Below are 14,419 nucleotides of genomic sequence, written 5' to 3' on the forward strand. Positions count from 1 at the left end.
GTGAATGACCCCTTGATGTTTTTATTGATGTTAGTTGGCCCTGTAATATTGTTACCTGTGTAGATAATAAAGACAGTTGTTTGTTGTACAGTTTGGGTCCTTGTGCCTATATCTCTGTTGGTAGCTGTTTATGCTATTTCCCATTTCAATTCTGATACTCGCCCTTCATGGCTGAGAGCCAAAGAGGATTTAGACATACAAAGTAGGGTTTTATACTTTCCCCCTTTAACAGCAGACCCCGCTGTTCAAAACTGCAGTTGCCACATAGAAATATGTCTGGGAGTTGCCTCTGCTGTTTGAAAATATAAATCGAAAGCTCCCTTGGGTGTACCAAACTAGTAGTACAGTTTTTTGGATCAAGGACAATATTAATGAGCTGGAAAATGCAAAGCACATGAAATCATACAATAAAGGCTAACAAAGTGAAAGCAATATACTCATAAATGTTGAATTGTAGCAGTAGCAAAGTACATGATTTGCAAACAGTTTAATGTTCTCGGGAGTTCAGCCCTTCCTGTAAAGCTCAGTTAAAGGGAGAAGACACAGTTGCCACAATTGTGTTGTTGTTGTTGTGTGTGTTATTATAAAAAAATACATTTAATCTGTTCTTAAGATGTTTAGAAACACCCATCTTACTGACCCTTATTTACGTGAATGCTCCTTGCTTTCATGAGATGTCAGCTCCTAAGGTCATGTTGTTATATTCATAGAAAAGACCAGCTACGGGGCTGTAGGAACCACATCTTTTTGTGGGGCTCCAGGTCCAAAGTCCCTGGAGCCATTAAAGGGTGTGTGGCTCCTGTTGCACGATGTGTAGGCGTAGAACCCTAGGCACCGCTTACACTCAAGCGAGAACTCACCTGTGGCATGCACCCTGATTGAATTCCCAGCACACCCTATGGAAATAATTGCTTCCAGGGATGGGTTTTCCCGGTTTTGCTGGCTCAGGCCTGTTTCTGATGTAGGGCCCCACCAATTCCAGCCACATACCCTTGTTCTTTGGATCCCACCTAGTGTCAGGGTTATTAGAGAACCTAACACCATATTCCATGGCAGCTGTATCCGCAGCCATGATTTGCATTCTCGGAACGACCCTCAAATAATTGAAGAGGTACCAGCCCTTATCTGGGTATTTTGTGGCAACTATGCCTGCATAGATAGAGGAAACGGCCCGTCAGGTTGAAAAGGGGCATTCAATCTGTGTCTTTTTGCCCCTTTTTGTATTGTCAGTTTTCCAGGTGTCCATTTTTCCTTTCTTGGACTCGGGGGGACAGCAGAGAGAACAGGTCTGGCAAATGGTTCTTACTGACACTCGAGAGCTGGGTGCTGGGGCTATCCCTGGCCAGAGTGCAAGCTTCTGCTCACATTTCCAGCTTGACATTCACCTGTGCACCAGCCTGCCAGATTGGCCAATGACAGTCTGGTGTGGAGGGCTGGGAACAGGTCCACTCCTGGGGGATTTAAAGCTGCACATGCTGGCGCCAGCACCCTGCTCTAATGGAGACGTAATTACAGTATTTTTCCATGTATAAGATGCCCCTGTGTATAAGACACCCACTATTTTGGGGGACTCAAAATTAAGAAAATGCACTATGCACTATCCGTGTATAAGACAACCCCTTATTTTAAACTTCAAAAATTTAGGAAAAAATATAGTCTTATACACGGAAAAATACAGTAATTCTGATAACTTGACTGTTTCATATATTTAAAGTTTATTTGCACTCCAATGGTCCTTGCTAATTTTTACATTCTTTTGTTTTTCAGTTTTCTCCTTGTCTTCGGTTGCTTGATTTTATCAGTGTTTTCTACTATCCCTGAACATACCTGGCTTGCCACTAGTTGCCTCTTCATTCTGGTAAGTGAACTTTACGAACCAAATAATAATAATAATTCAGGGATTGGAAAGTGCATTATATATATTTTTATACATATCCATAGTAAATTAGGGTGTATTTTATCAGTACTTTGGGAAATAAAAAAATAATAGCAGCAGGAAAAGAAATTAAAAAAATGATAGCAGCACACTATTATGCAAGTTTTCTCTGAAGTAAGGCCCATCCTGTTAAGTGGAACTCCTACTTCCTAGGAGGGTGTTTGGTGAGTCATATTTCATTTGAGATTTATTCAGAGGTGGCAAACCTACAACCTGGTTGGCTGGTGTGCCTCCCCACAAGCAAATTTACCTTGTCCCCCCAAGACTCTACCAATTTTGGTGGCAGGAAAAAATAAAATAAAATAATAGACATAGTGTTCTGGTGGTCAGAGAGGTTTAAACCTCTCTGTTCAGCCCTGATGAGGATGCACATCACCCCTTCCGAATCACAGATCGGTGGGAGAAGGCTATGTGTCTGTGTGGCTACATGCACATGAAGTGGTCAAACCCATCTCTGGTATGTGGGCCCTGGAAGGTTGACCGAGGGTGAGCATGGTCCTTGCGCAAAAAAAGGATACCCAACCCTGATGTAAGATATAACGTGGTACCTTGGGTTAAGTACTTAATTCGTTCCGGAGGTCCGTTCTTAACCTGAAACTGTTCTTAACTTGAAGCACCACTTTAGCTAATGGGGCCTCCTGCTGCTGCCGTGCCACCGGAGCACAATTTCTGTTCTCATCCTGAAGCAAAGTTCTTAACTTGAAGCACTGTTTCTGGGTTAGCGGAGTCTGTAACCTGAAGCGTATCTAACCCGAGGTACCACTGTATATGGTTTTTGAAACTCTGAAGTATTTGTGCTAGGGGAGGAACTTGTCTATGAGGCCCTCTCTGCTCCTATCCTCCAGAAACAGACACATTATTATTGGGGTCTCTTTGGAGGTGACCATGTTCCAAGATTAGGATTCTGCCCGTTTAGAAGTTACGAAGAAGGGCAGCATTCCCCAACTGTAGACTTTCCCATAACTACAACAAACTGCTGGGGAAAAGTAAATCTGTAGAAACTGTTGTAGATAGAAGCTTTAATCCTATTGAAACATGGTCACCATAGTCCTCTTCTCCATAGCACCCAGAAGGTATATTAATGACAGATTATAAGCCTCTGATATCATCCTGCTAATAAAAAGTTAGCATCAGGTATATCTAGATGCATACTGGGGGTGGACCGGGGTGGGAGGGGGAGGAATTCTAAATATCTCTAGAGAAATACAATTGTACCTTGGCTCCCATACTCCTTGGGAGTCGAACGTTCCAGCTCCCAAACAATTGGAAACCGGAAGTGAGTGTTCCGGTTTTCGAATGTTCTTTTGGAAACCAAACGTCCGACGGAGCTTCCACAGCTTCCAATGGGCTGCAGGAGCTTCCTGCAGCCAATCAGAAGCCACACTTTGGTTTTTGAATGTTTCAGAACGGACTTCTGGAACAGATTCTGTTCAACTTCCGAGGTACTATTAAATATACTATTTAGGCAGAAGTGGCTCACCAAGATAAGGTGGAGCTGCTATGCTAGCTTCTCAATAGGCAGGTTGTTGTTGTTGCATAGTGAGAGGGGCAAGGCAACAGGAAGGTCAGCATGGTGCAAACACACCAGCGAGAGCTACTTTGGTGCTCCTTCCAGAGCATCTGCAGCATACCAACCTCCCTGCTTCCCCTTTCTCCTCCTGATAAGCAGCAATGACTCTCCTGCCAGTAAGCTAGCATAGCAGGTCTCTGCCAGCAAGCAAAATTCTTATTTACAGAGGTTTGTACAATTATGACAAAATGGCACAGTATTACAAGCAATATATTCTCTCTTTTTTTGGGGGGGAGGCTTTCAGGATATGCTGCCCTTTTCTTTCTACCACCATGGAAAGATGTTTATTCTAATTAAATTTAAAAGTATCCAGAAGACCCAATTGGACATGAGATAACTGACTCCCTAGAAGAGGCAATGCAGGTTGTGATTCTTGTGTGCAATTCTTGCTGTCCTGCTGGATCACTGCTTACTGAAGTACAGAGGAAGAAAATATGAAAAATACGCAAATCCGTATTATTGTTATTGATCTTGCAGTGGTTGTTAGCTACAAATTATAAAGGTCTGGCCATATTTACTATTGTTAGCTCCACTTTTGTTCTTCACTCTTGTCTTTGGGGGAGTTTTAAGTTTCTCTCGAAAGGTTCTCCCCTTATGGGAAGCCCAATGATGCTTCTCTCCATACAGCAGAGCTGCTTTATTTGGAATTAGCGTACAACAATATAAAGAAGATACATGGGGCAAGTGGAAAGAAGTTTTCATTTGGAGATCAAATGGATGATGTTGGCAATAGAGACAAAATCGCAGAAGGGTAGCCTCTTTAGTCTTTCGGGGCAAAACAACAAACACTTTATAGATTAACAGATTTATTTTGGCATAAACATCTACGTTTACTTGTACAGGCAGAGGAGGACCACCTCTGCAGCAAATGCTTGTGTACTGGGGGGGTGGGGCGGGGAGAGAAACTGCAGTCAGTGACGGTATCAACAAATGGAACAAACAACTAAATGGGAGAGGAAAGTGACTGTGTAAAAAATGAGTAATTCTAGATTTTATGCAATCCAAAATATTAAACCTTTATGCTTTCCCCACTTAAGTGGAGTGTCTAATAACTGTGTTGCTCTGTATTCTTCCATCCTTTTGTAACTTGGACTGAGTTCTGCCATTCAAAAAGTAACATTGCTAATTACTGGAAGGGGGTAGTGCTCAAAATAACAGGTCCTAATTATTAAATTAGAGCAAGCAAGCAAGCAAGCAAGCAAGCAAGCAAGTGCACACACACACACTTACTTGGATCCTGACCTTTTGTGTTGATTTTTTAAAAAATATTTCAACGTTTATATAAAGTGTCCATGAGCCTTATAATTTATCTCCTATCTATGCTTTACCACATAACTGTGCTTTTTTAAAAAAAGAAAAAAGAAAATTTGCTTTGACTCCCTCAGGAGTTTATGGACTCTCCTCCTTTGAAGGTTTTTAAGCAAAGGTGGGATGTTCACCTCTCATGGATGCTTTAGTTGAGTTTCCTGCATTGCAGGGGGTTGGACTAGATGACCCCCACGGTCTCTTCCAACTCTATATGATTATTTTATTCTAAGCCTGCTTTTGTATAATGATCACTCTTACTGGATTGGGGCATCAATATGTTAATTTCTCTTAGCTTTGCTTGGATCACCGTAATACCATATTTTAAGTTCTATTGTCAAGAGCAGTGAAATTTGTCCAGAGTTTTGCATGAAGAGCTTTAATAATGCTGATGTTATTTTTTAGCCTTTTACCTTACCCATTGGTGATTTATCACAATCTGTGCATTGTACAATATCTTAGCATATTTTTAAATTTGTAATATAATGCCCGTTAACTAGCAGCCCAAAAGTGCAGTAGCAGAGTATTACATCATACCATATGCAAAGCAAACAAGCAAATAATAATAATAATAATAATAGGAAGAAGTGGTAACACCAATATAAATCAATTTCCTGAGCTGGCATGGATAGTGAATGTCAGGCATCTAAGTCTGAAGCATAAGAAATAAGATCCTACCAGATGACACAAAAGTATTCTGGGTCCTCTGCCTTCTTGTGACATGCAATTTGTGTGTGTGTTTTTTTCCCAAATGGCCAAAGTCCATAAGTTCTTATACCATAAAGACAAATGTTGATTTTTCAAGGTTTTCCATTGCTGAGATATTGAAATCCTAGCTACAGCTAGCATCCATGTCAACAGTTCTTTTTGAGCAACTAGCCTTCATGTTATCAGTCAATACGTTCAGTAATGACAGTTGTGAGGAGACCTGAACAGGTGATTTAATTGTTTTAGGTATTTCATTATCTATTTGAGACAAGAATAATGAGACCTGAGGGCATTCCCACCAAAGATGGAAGAATGTCCCTTGAAGCTCACCAACAATCCTGTGTTGACTGTGACGTGATAGGAGACATCTGCACAGGTAGACAATGCCATCTGTGCACAACTTTGAGGGAACATTCCCTCACATATGATGAAACAGACTTATGAGGCCTAGCTGACCACCATGATTTCCATTCAGATTCCTCTATTACAATGTTTAGATACTTTTCCCAAGAAAATTTAAGGCCCACCAAGGGACCAGCAGTAAGCTCTAAAAGTTCTGTGTATAAATTAAACAACTAAACAAAATAATAGATTAAACGACTAAACAACAACAACAAATAATAGAGACCAGTCCTTTGCTTCTGTGTCCCTGGAGCCTTCATTACATATCTTAAAGTGCCAGGAAAAACATTCCTCTTTTCCCAGGCCTTTGGCTAATTAAACATTCTATGGCCTTTTAAACGGGCTGTTGTTTTTGTTTCTTATTGTGGTATGTATTTTTATATTGTAAACCACCACCCTGTCATCCTTGGATGAAGGGCAGTAGAGAAATTTAATGAATAATAAGAATGGTTTCATAATTAGTCAGAGATCAGGGCTGGATCTACACTGGTTCTAAAAACACTGTTTAAAAAAGTAATATAGCTCTCAATGCAATTTTGCATTGACGACAGGTTGCTGCTCTTCAGCGACCCTCTGGTGTCACATTTTTATAACACATTTTTAATATTATAACTAATCAGTGTAGATTTGCCCCTAGGAGCTTGGGCTTTAAGTGACTGATCTGCCAGTACAGTGGTGCCTCGCAAGACAAAAAGAATCCATTCTGTGATTCTCTTCGTCTAGCGGTTTTTTCGTCTTGCGAAGCAAGCCCATTGACGGATTAGCGCTATTAGCGGCTTATCGGATCAGCTGATAAGCGGCTTAGCGGCTTGGAAAAGGGGGGGAGAGGGAAAAACCCGCAGGAACTCGCAAGACATTTTCGTCTTGCGAAGCAAGCCCATAGGAAATTCGTTTTGCGAAGCACCTCCAAAACGGAAAACTCTTTCGTCTAGCGTGTTTTCCGTCTTGCGAGGCATTCGTCTTGCGGGGCACCACTGTATATGGTGAAGTTGATACTTCTGTGTAATCAGTTTAGACCTGAATCCCTCATTTTTTAATTTAAAATATTTTTGAGGTCTCTATTTTGAAATCTTCAAATATCTAAAAAAAATCCTTCTTTAGGTAATTTTAAAGCAGCGAGCTAAATAGAAGGGAAGCATCTGATTTTTCCTTATGCCATTAGCCTTTAGTCTTATTATGTGCATAGATAAATGAAACAATGTCTTTCATGCTGATATCACAGAGGCAGATAACAAAATAGAGCTGGCCACTGCTCTGCCCCCCAACATAAAGATATAAAGTAATACAAGACTCCAGCTATATATAAAAAATAATATTGCTTGGTATGTTTCAAATGAAATAAAATCCTTTCCTTCCCACATAAGCTTGGATTTTTGATATGTCACCATGGAAAGAAGTTGATAAAACTCATCTTTTCAAATGTACAAACTGCAGTGATGTTTCCTTTATTTATATTTAGACAACTGAACAAAGGGTCATGTTTACTAGGGGAAAGAAAAGGGGACTGGAAAAGTTCAGAGACAGAATAAAACCGTTTCCTGGAAATGATTACACAGTGGATGTGTGTAGGAATAGAAAGATATAGAGAAAATGATGTATTTTGGAAAATATACATCACTAAACAGCATTTTTAAAATAGAGTTGGTACTAAAAGCTCTCTTACTTTGCTTCTCATCTTATACCTCTTAAGTGCTTATTGATATACATCTATAAGCCCTTCAGTCACTTTCATAACACACACACACACACACACACACACACACACTCATTCATTCTGAAAGCACAATCATTTCCAGAGCATTCTACACTGTCTAGACCACTAACAGTTAAATCAGCAATCCAGTGCAAAGGGTATTCTTAATCCCATGGCTTTTAGGGGACTAAAGTAAGCCCCTGCTTCTGACATTATTATAATAGCATGGGAGCCACTCTTGAACGTGCTTTTCTTCTTAACACTTTGGTAACATCAGATGCTCATGTTCACATGGCAGAAGCCAGCTTGACAACCCTGTAAACAGCAGGGAGGTAGTGGCTTATGGGTCTCTGAGAGCAGCAGACACAGCTGATTTTGTTAAACTAGGAGTAGCCAATGAGATGTTGTGGACTACAGCTCCCATCAGCCCTGGGTTGGTGGGAGTTGAAGTCCACAACTTTTGTAGGGCACCACGTCCCAGCATTAGACAACTGTAGTGCCTAGACTCTGCTATGCAAGACTATTGTAATAAATGAGCCGTCCGGATTCCAGCAAGTTGCCCTACTTTGGTTCCCAGTGGACCGAGTAAAATCTAGCTAAACGTCTGATAATTCTGTACCAGTTGAGCCCTCTGAAGACTTTGCCTTTCTAATCATGGAGCATGAGTTCCCCCAAGAACTGGGGGCATACCAAAGGTCACCCCTTTTCATCGTCCAGATGACAGAATGCTGGAAAAACTTCAGAAATCAATGGGGTCTTTAACAACCTGTAAAACTATCATCTTACAAACCACTTTTGGGATTCACCAAATTCCCAAGTGCCTCCTGTCCTACCTTGTTCAGGATGCCCCACCAACCTCCAGAATGGTTTTTCAGGAGGTGGACAGTAGAGGGAGAAGCTTTTCTTCCATGAATTTACCTTGGGCTCCAGTCCAGTTTTTGTAGCTTTTTTTCTTGACAACACAAGCAGGAGCACATGCTTGCAATATGCCAGACTTGCTACCTACTATTTATTTACTTCTGCGAGCTACAGATTGTCTATAAGGCAAGGTTTATTTTGTATTAAACTGTAAATAAATTTTAAATGTTCCTAAACGAACTGCTTCTCACATTTTGATCTTATAAATAAATAAATCCAAGAGACACTTGTACAATTGTAGCACCGTGTTTGTAAGTGCATGTGCGGATAAACTTCTGACAAATTCAAAAGATTATAAAAACATTTGGCATTCTATCTAGATGGCTAGTCAGATACTTGGCAAGTCAAATAGATAGGAACAAAAGCAGCTGCAGAAGCATAGTTGAAATAAATTATAATGTTCAAAAATATGGTAGGTAATTTAAAGCCCTGTGGTCAAAAATAAAATCCAGTAATGGGAAGTTACAGATAATTTTCAAGTGGAAACGCAGTACGCAAATAATAAAACTGCTGCTAATACACTGTGCAAACCAAGCAGGTCTCTCTCTACACACAGTCCTGGTTCACAAGACCCATTAAGGCAGATTATGGTTTAGCAAGACCACACAAATATGGGAGCTCTTTGAAAGGAGCTCACAGTTACTTTGCTCCCCAGCCACTTCGTTCCTTTTACTACTGTATCACACTAAACGAAGGTAAATAAAGGTTAGCACAGCTTGTCATCGGAACTGGGCCTCATGGCTAACTTGCTCCTACTTAAGCATGAGCTGTAGGGAGTCCCAGTTCAGATGACATGCTAAACCGAACCCCAGTTTAGCAGGACCCCCCCCAAAAAAAAAAGACTACAGAGGAGCAAAGCATTTGCAAGCTACTCTCCAAGAGCATGCTTAATAAGTTTAATAAGCAGTAATTTGTTACGTGAACCATCTCAAAGTCTTGAGTAAAGTACACTGTTGTAACCAGGTTGAATCAATTTTAAACATCAAGAGTGAATCAGTAAGTGGAATACTCTGCATGCAGATAATTTTCATGGGACAGCACTGTGTCAATTAACTTTGGAAGAAAGTGTTTTCTGCAAAGGCTTAAAACTTGGAAGAAGATACCAGAGGGATAACTGCAAAGCATTGCGGCAGATGGCATCATTCGCAGAACAGAAGTGTCAACAGATTGGGTATACTCTCAAGTTGTGGTAGAAAGGAAAGGGAGAGAATCACATTTTCCACTGACCCCCAAGGAACCGAGCAAAAAATATTAAAAGTATACACTTCCACTCATCTCTGAGATGTGAGATGTTAGCCGAGATGGCAGGAGTGAAAAATCTTTCCTCAGACCATATGCATCAGCAGGATTTTGGCAGATGAGAGGTTCGTTCTTTAAATATATTGCAGTTGGTTTCTTCGTGCCGTTTTTCAGTTACACACTTAGAAGTAACAGCTCCCAGAAGTTCTCCAAACCTCCTTTTCTCCAGCATGAGGAAGGGGTATATTTGGAAGCAAAGGCAAGAAGGAAAAACCTCCTGGCTGGTAGAATTATAATCTCCCCAGTGTGCTTCAGGTGTAGTGGGCCCAGACTGTAAAGGGCTTTAAAAGTAAGCACCAACACCTTGAATTTTGCCTGGAAACAAATTGGAGCTAATGTCGGTGGCTAAACAAACTGCTGCTCAGTGAAATAGCTCCACTTCCCTGGCTGCCTTCAAAGACACCCCACATAGAGAGGTTGCCAACACTGTTGCTGATATTAATATTGTGCAGTTTGAAGTGACTGAAAGCATAGGAATTGACTCCTTTGGAAGAAAACAGTGTCCAGGCCCAAGAAAATATTATTCATAGTTTTACTGGCAGAACTCTTCAAAAACATCATAAGCATCAAAGATACAACCAAAATATCTATTCAATGTCTTGTGCTGTCCAGCACAGGCTCAACATCTTCTTAGAAATAAGAGATTCCAAAAATCCAAACTGTGTCTCTCCCCCATTCCAGTCTGCATTCCAGCCTTTATTAGTTATCACAAATGTCTTGCAGAGCCATTTACATGCATTGTTCTCCCTGTAGAGTTCAGAAATACTAACAGCCACCAACCTCTCAAGATGGCGAATTTGCTACTCAATACCTTCATCCCATGATCAAAGGTTCACTCTCAGCACAGAGTAGAAAAACAGTCAACAGGTCATTAACAAGTTACAGCTCAGAGAGAGCTCTTCTTGCTTTCAATATAACCTCATGGAAAATCCCCATGTTAAACCTTTTCACAAACACACATTCAGGCATTCTCATTTCAGTGTCAATTAAACCATTATACTTAACAAGTACATGCATCTCACTGTTTAGGTCCTTCCTTTGTAGCAAGTGGTACACAACCTCCCTCTCTAGCTTCGACTCCTACGGCTTCATATACAAGCAGTCTCTCACTCATGCTTGCTGTGTTCTAGAGCAGGGACTGGGTGAGGAGCAATGTTGTTTCTTCTCCTCTGCATTAACTTTTCACTGGTTCCAGCAAATTTCACCAGATCTGAACATCCCAGGGAATAATCCTCAAATGTGATCCACAGCGGGATGGAGAAACGTCTTTCTCCAGTAGGCCAGATATTTATATCTCCACCTCAGACTGTGGACAAGGCTGCTCGTCATTATCAGCTGATGAGTGGAGACAAGGGACTGAGCAGGATTAAACTGATAAGCAGGGGATTGAATACTGATGCTTTGGCTGTGCGTGCTAGTTCTCGGTGGGAAACTAGTGGGTTTCCCACCAGTGCAGAATTGAGCTACATAACCCCACCAATCAGCTGGCAACATCTGCCCATCAGAATGGTATCAGATGATTGACCGGTGGGCATGGTTATGGAGAAACAGCATTGTAGGTCTGATTGGACCCTGGAAGGACAAGATTGGCCTGTGGGCTAGGCTAGGGGGTTCCTCACTCTGATTTACAGGTTAGCTTCAATGCCCTTTTTGAACTTATGATGCTAGGCTTACAGCATGAGCTTCCCCCCTCAACCCACGTTGGTCGCAAACCTCAAGCATTGATAAAAGTATATGAATCCTCATCCCCACTGCTTGTGGGTAAGCCTGCAGTCATGAATCGCTTACTGATTTTGTGAGGCAAAGGCAAAATGGTTTGGGGGGGGGGAACATGTCTCCTTGATTGCAACAAACTACATAATTGAAGAAACAGAGCCAGCCTGCTGTAAATCAGCAGGCTGATTAAAAATGAATAAGATTGGCACGAGCAACCAGCCCTTTGAGTATTTCATCTTATACCCAGTGTCACTGCTGGATCTTCCAACAGCTGCTAGGCATAAGAACTTCAAAATTGGTGAAAGTTGAGCTCTTGAGGAGCTCCTTTCCCATCACTGACTGACTGAACCTTTGAGCAGATATCGTGCTCATGACAAGCGAATAATATGCAACTAAGTTACACTCAGGGTAGACCATTGAAATCAATGGATTTAAGTGCCTTGCCCATTGATTTCAGTGGGTCCATTTTGAATAGGCTGACTTTGATACACCCAGATATGTATATAAAAAAAATATTTTTAAAAAACTATTGGCAAATAAATGCTACTTTATCTTTAGCAAAATTATTTGTACTTAGTTTTGATATGGAATAACTAGCACTTGTGGTAAGACCTGTTTTCTAGTGCAAATGGTGCAAAATCATTTATATCTAATCCATGTATTAAGACTATTTATTAACACTATTTATTAACATCATCAAATTGTTGTGAAGGTTGATCGTGTGGCTGATAAATACTAGAAAATCCTTAAGGCACAATTAACTAACTTGTAAGTGATACACCTTGCTGCAACTCCCCCACCTATATGGCTCAGCAGAGCAGCTGTGCAGTAATATCTATAAAGGATCTGGAGGCTGCATCTTGTTGGAACAGCATAGCAGCTCCTTACCAGGCTTGCAGTTGCATTTAGAGGCAGCAGGATACAGAGGTTTATAGCTCCAGTCTGAAAACACTTGTGACTACACTGACCAGTTGCAGACCCTTTGGAGGTGGTTGCATGGCTACCATGCAATAATCCCAGATACCAGGTACCCCTGGTGTTTGGTGAAGTTTGGCTGCCTATGCTGCTATTGAGAGTGGGAGGTAGGGCTGGCCCACCCATGGGGCAAGGTGAGGTGACCATCTTCAGGTGGCAGAATCCATAGGAGCAGTAGATCTGGTGGCAGCAACAGCTGCAGCATGCTCCTTGGAGGCCAGATCTCCTTGGCAGCCCTCACCATGCCACCACTGCAGAAGTCCTCTTGGCAAATAGGAAGCACTGCTGGTGTCTTCTCAGCCTTGTTCCTAATGTAGATCTTTATCTCTCTCTCTCTCCCACCCCTTGCTCTTGATGTAGATCTTCACTCACCCCTTCTTCCCTGGTCTGGTTTGCCTCATATACCTCTTCTGACGGCCTTGATGGGAGGATAGCTCTGGTGCAGGGGATTTGAGAATTACACCCTCACTTTCCAAGACTGGAATCTAAGCATGTTTATCTGGAATTAAGTAGCCCTGAAAGCCTCGGATAGTCTTACTTCTGAGTAAACATAGGAATGGGTTGCTTGGATGTTTATGAGATATTATACTAGGAACTCTTGGGAATTTATTGGTAGTGATTTATGTTCCATTTATAAATCTCTTCCAAATTTTTGTGTTTTTAAAATTTATGACCCCACTTTTCCTACTGTTAGAAATCCAGCTGGATAGAATTCAACATTAACTCTGTGTTCCCTCTGTTTTAAAATCATTGTCTCTGAGTTCTTTCCTCTTATAGTTGAAATGTGAGTCATCCTTATTTATCCAAGGCATTGTTCTCTTGAAGTATATATAATACAACATATTAATCACCTACTTAATATGAATTAGAAGCAGGTAAAACTTAGCAGTTAAATTTTAACATTTTAAAACTTTAAAAATCAAGTGACAAGCTTTTTTCAGGGGGAGCACAATGTCAGAGCAGCCTTCAGTAAACAGCATGCCATGTAAAATCAGTGAGAAGGTAAAGAGAAATTACTGATGTAGGGGTTAGTATGTGGTATGAGGAGAGTGAAACACTTTCCAGTTTTTGATATCTTTCCTACAGATAATTCATAAAACAGATTCGAGCTTTTCCACACTATTGAGTAGGTAAGAGTTATCAAGATCCATGTTTCCCAATTAGCTAAGTACTACAGACCCCTTGTTTTTCAAAAGCCAAGGCATGGACCCTCTACTTTTGAAATCTTTGTGCGAAGCAAATTTTTGGAGCAAGTGTGGGGTAGTCCCTAAAAAGCAATGGATTTTAGTTATCACAAATTTTATGGGCAGTGTTTTTTAGTATATTACTCACACAAATGACAATGATTTAGTGCGGGGGGGGAGATGAATTTAATTTTACTAACATGCATTACGAGTTAACAAATTAGGATATATCTAGCAGCTACTAAACCTATATGTGTTGGGAGAAATCATGCCTTTTTTAGTCCCAAACAATCCCTTCTACTTCCAGTTCAGTATTTCCTACTTTTAATCTCAAATCTAGATTAAAATTGAGCCAATTTCTTTGCTTATTCTTTGTATAACAAAATGTCCAAAATGTTTGTTCACAAAGATATGTGGAACAGAATGAAACTAGATGTTTCAAAGTTTTTTCACCTACTTATAATCAGGAAAAACCTTCACCCAGGATGAGCTAGTCTACATTATTAGAAAAATTATTTCGATGAACCGTCACAAGTCACATCAACAAGTGTATCTTCCACAGATAGAGTTGTTAGTTGTACGTCACCACATTAAAAAGGATTCCTTATCCATGAGTATTCAGGATTTGGTGCAGGAAAGTAATATCTGAAGCTAGTCATAATAAATCACGCAGGTGCTCATTGGTGTTATTTTTTACTTCTGGTATCAATTCT

General features: G+C 40.7%; 2 protein-coding genes across 5 annotated transcripts in view; one reads left to right on the top strand and one right to left on the bottom strand.

Annotated features, from left to right (window-relative positions):
* Positions 1-14,419, top strand: part of KCNQ5 (potassium voltage-gated channel subfamily Q member 5) — a 247,978-nt gene that overhangs the window by 165,777 nt on the left and 67,782 nt on the right. For all 4 annotated transcript variants that reach the window (XM_083497362.1, XM_083497365.1, XM_083497363.1 and 1 more), the window contains one exon: positions 1,768-1,858. In XM_083497362.1, coding sequence (XP_083353488.1) covers positions 1,768-1,858 — 91 coding nt within the window. The remainder of the gene's footprint in view (positions 1-1,767; positions 1,859-14,419) is intronic.
* The window catches only part of LOC310704212 (uncharacterized protein), a 162,190-nt gene that overhangs the window by 62,385 nt on the left and 85,386 nt on the right, over positions 1-14,419 (bottom strand). The gene's annotated exons all lie outside the window — the stretch shown is intronic.

The sequence above is a fragment of the Podarcis liolepis genome, assembly GCF_965112155.1.
Source record: "Podarcis liolepis genome assembly, chromosome: 3".
In the NCBI taxonomy this organism is placed as follows: domain Eukaryota; kingdom Metazoa; phylum Chordata; class Lepidosauria; order Squamata; family Lacertidae; genus Podarcis; species Podarcis liolepis.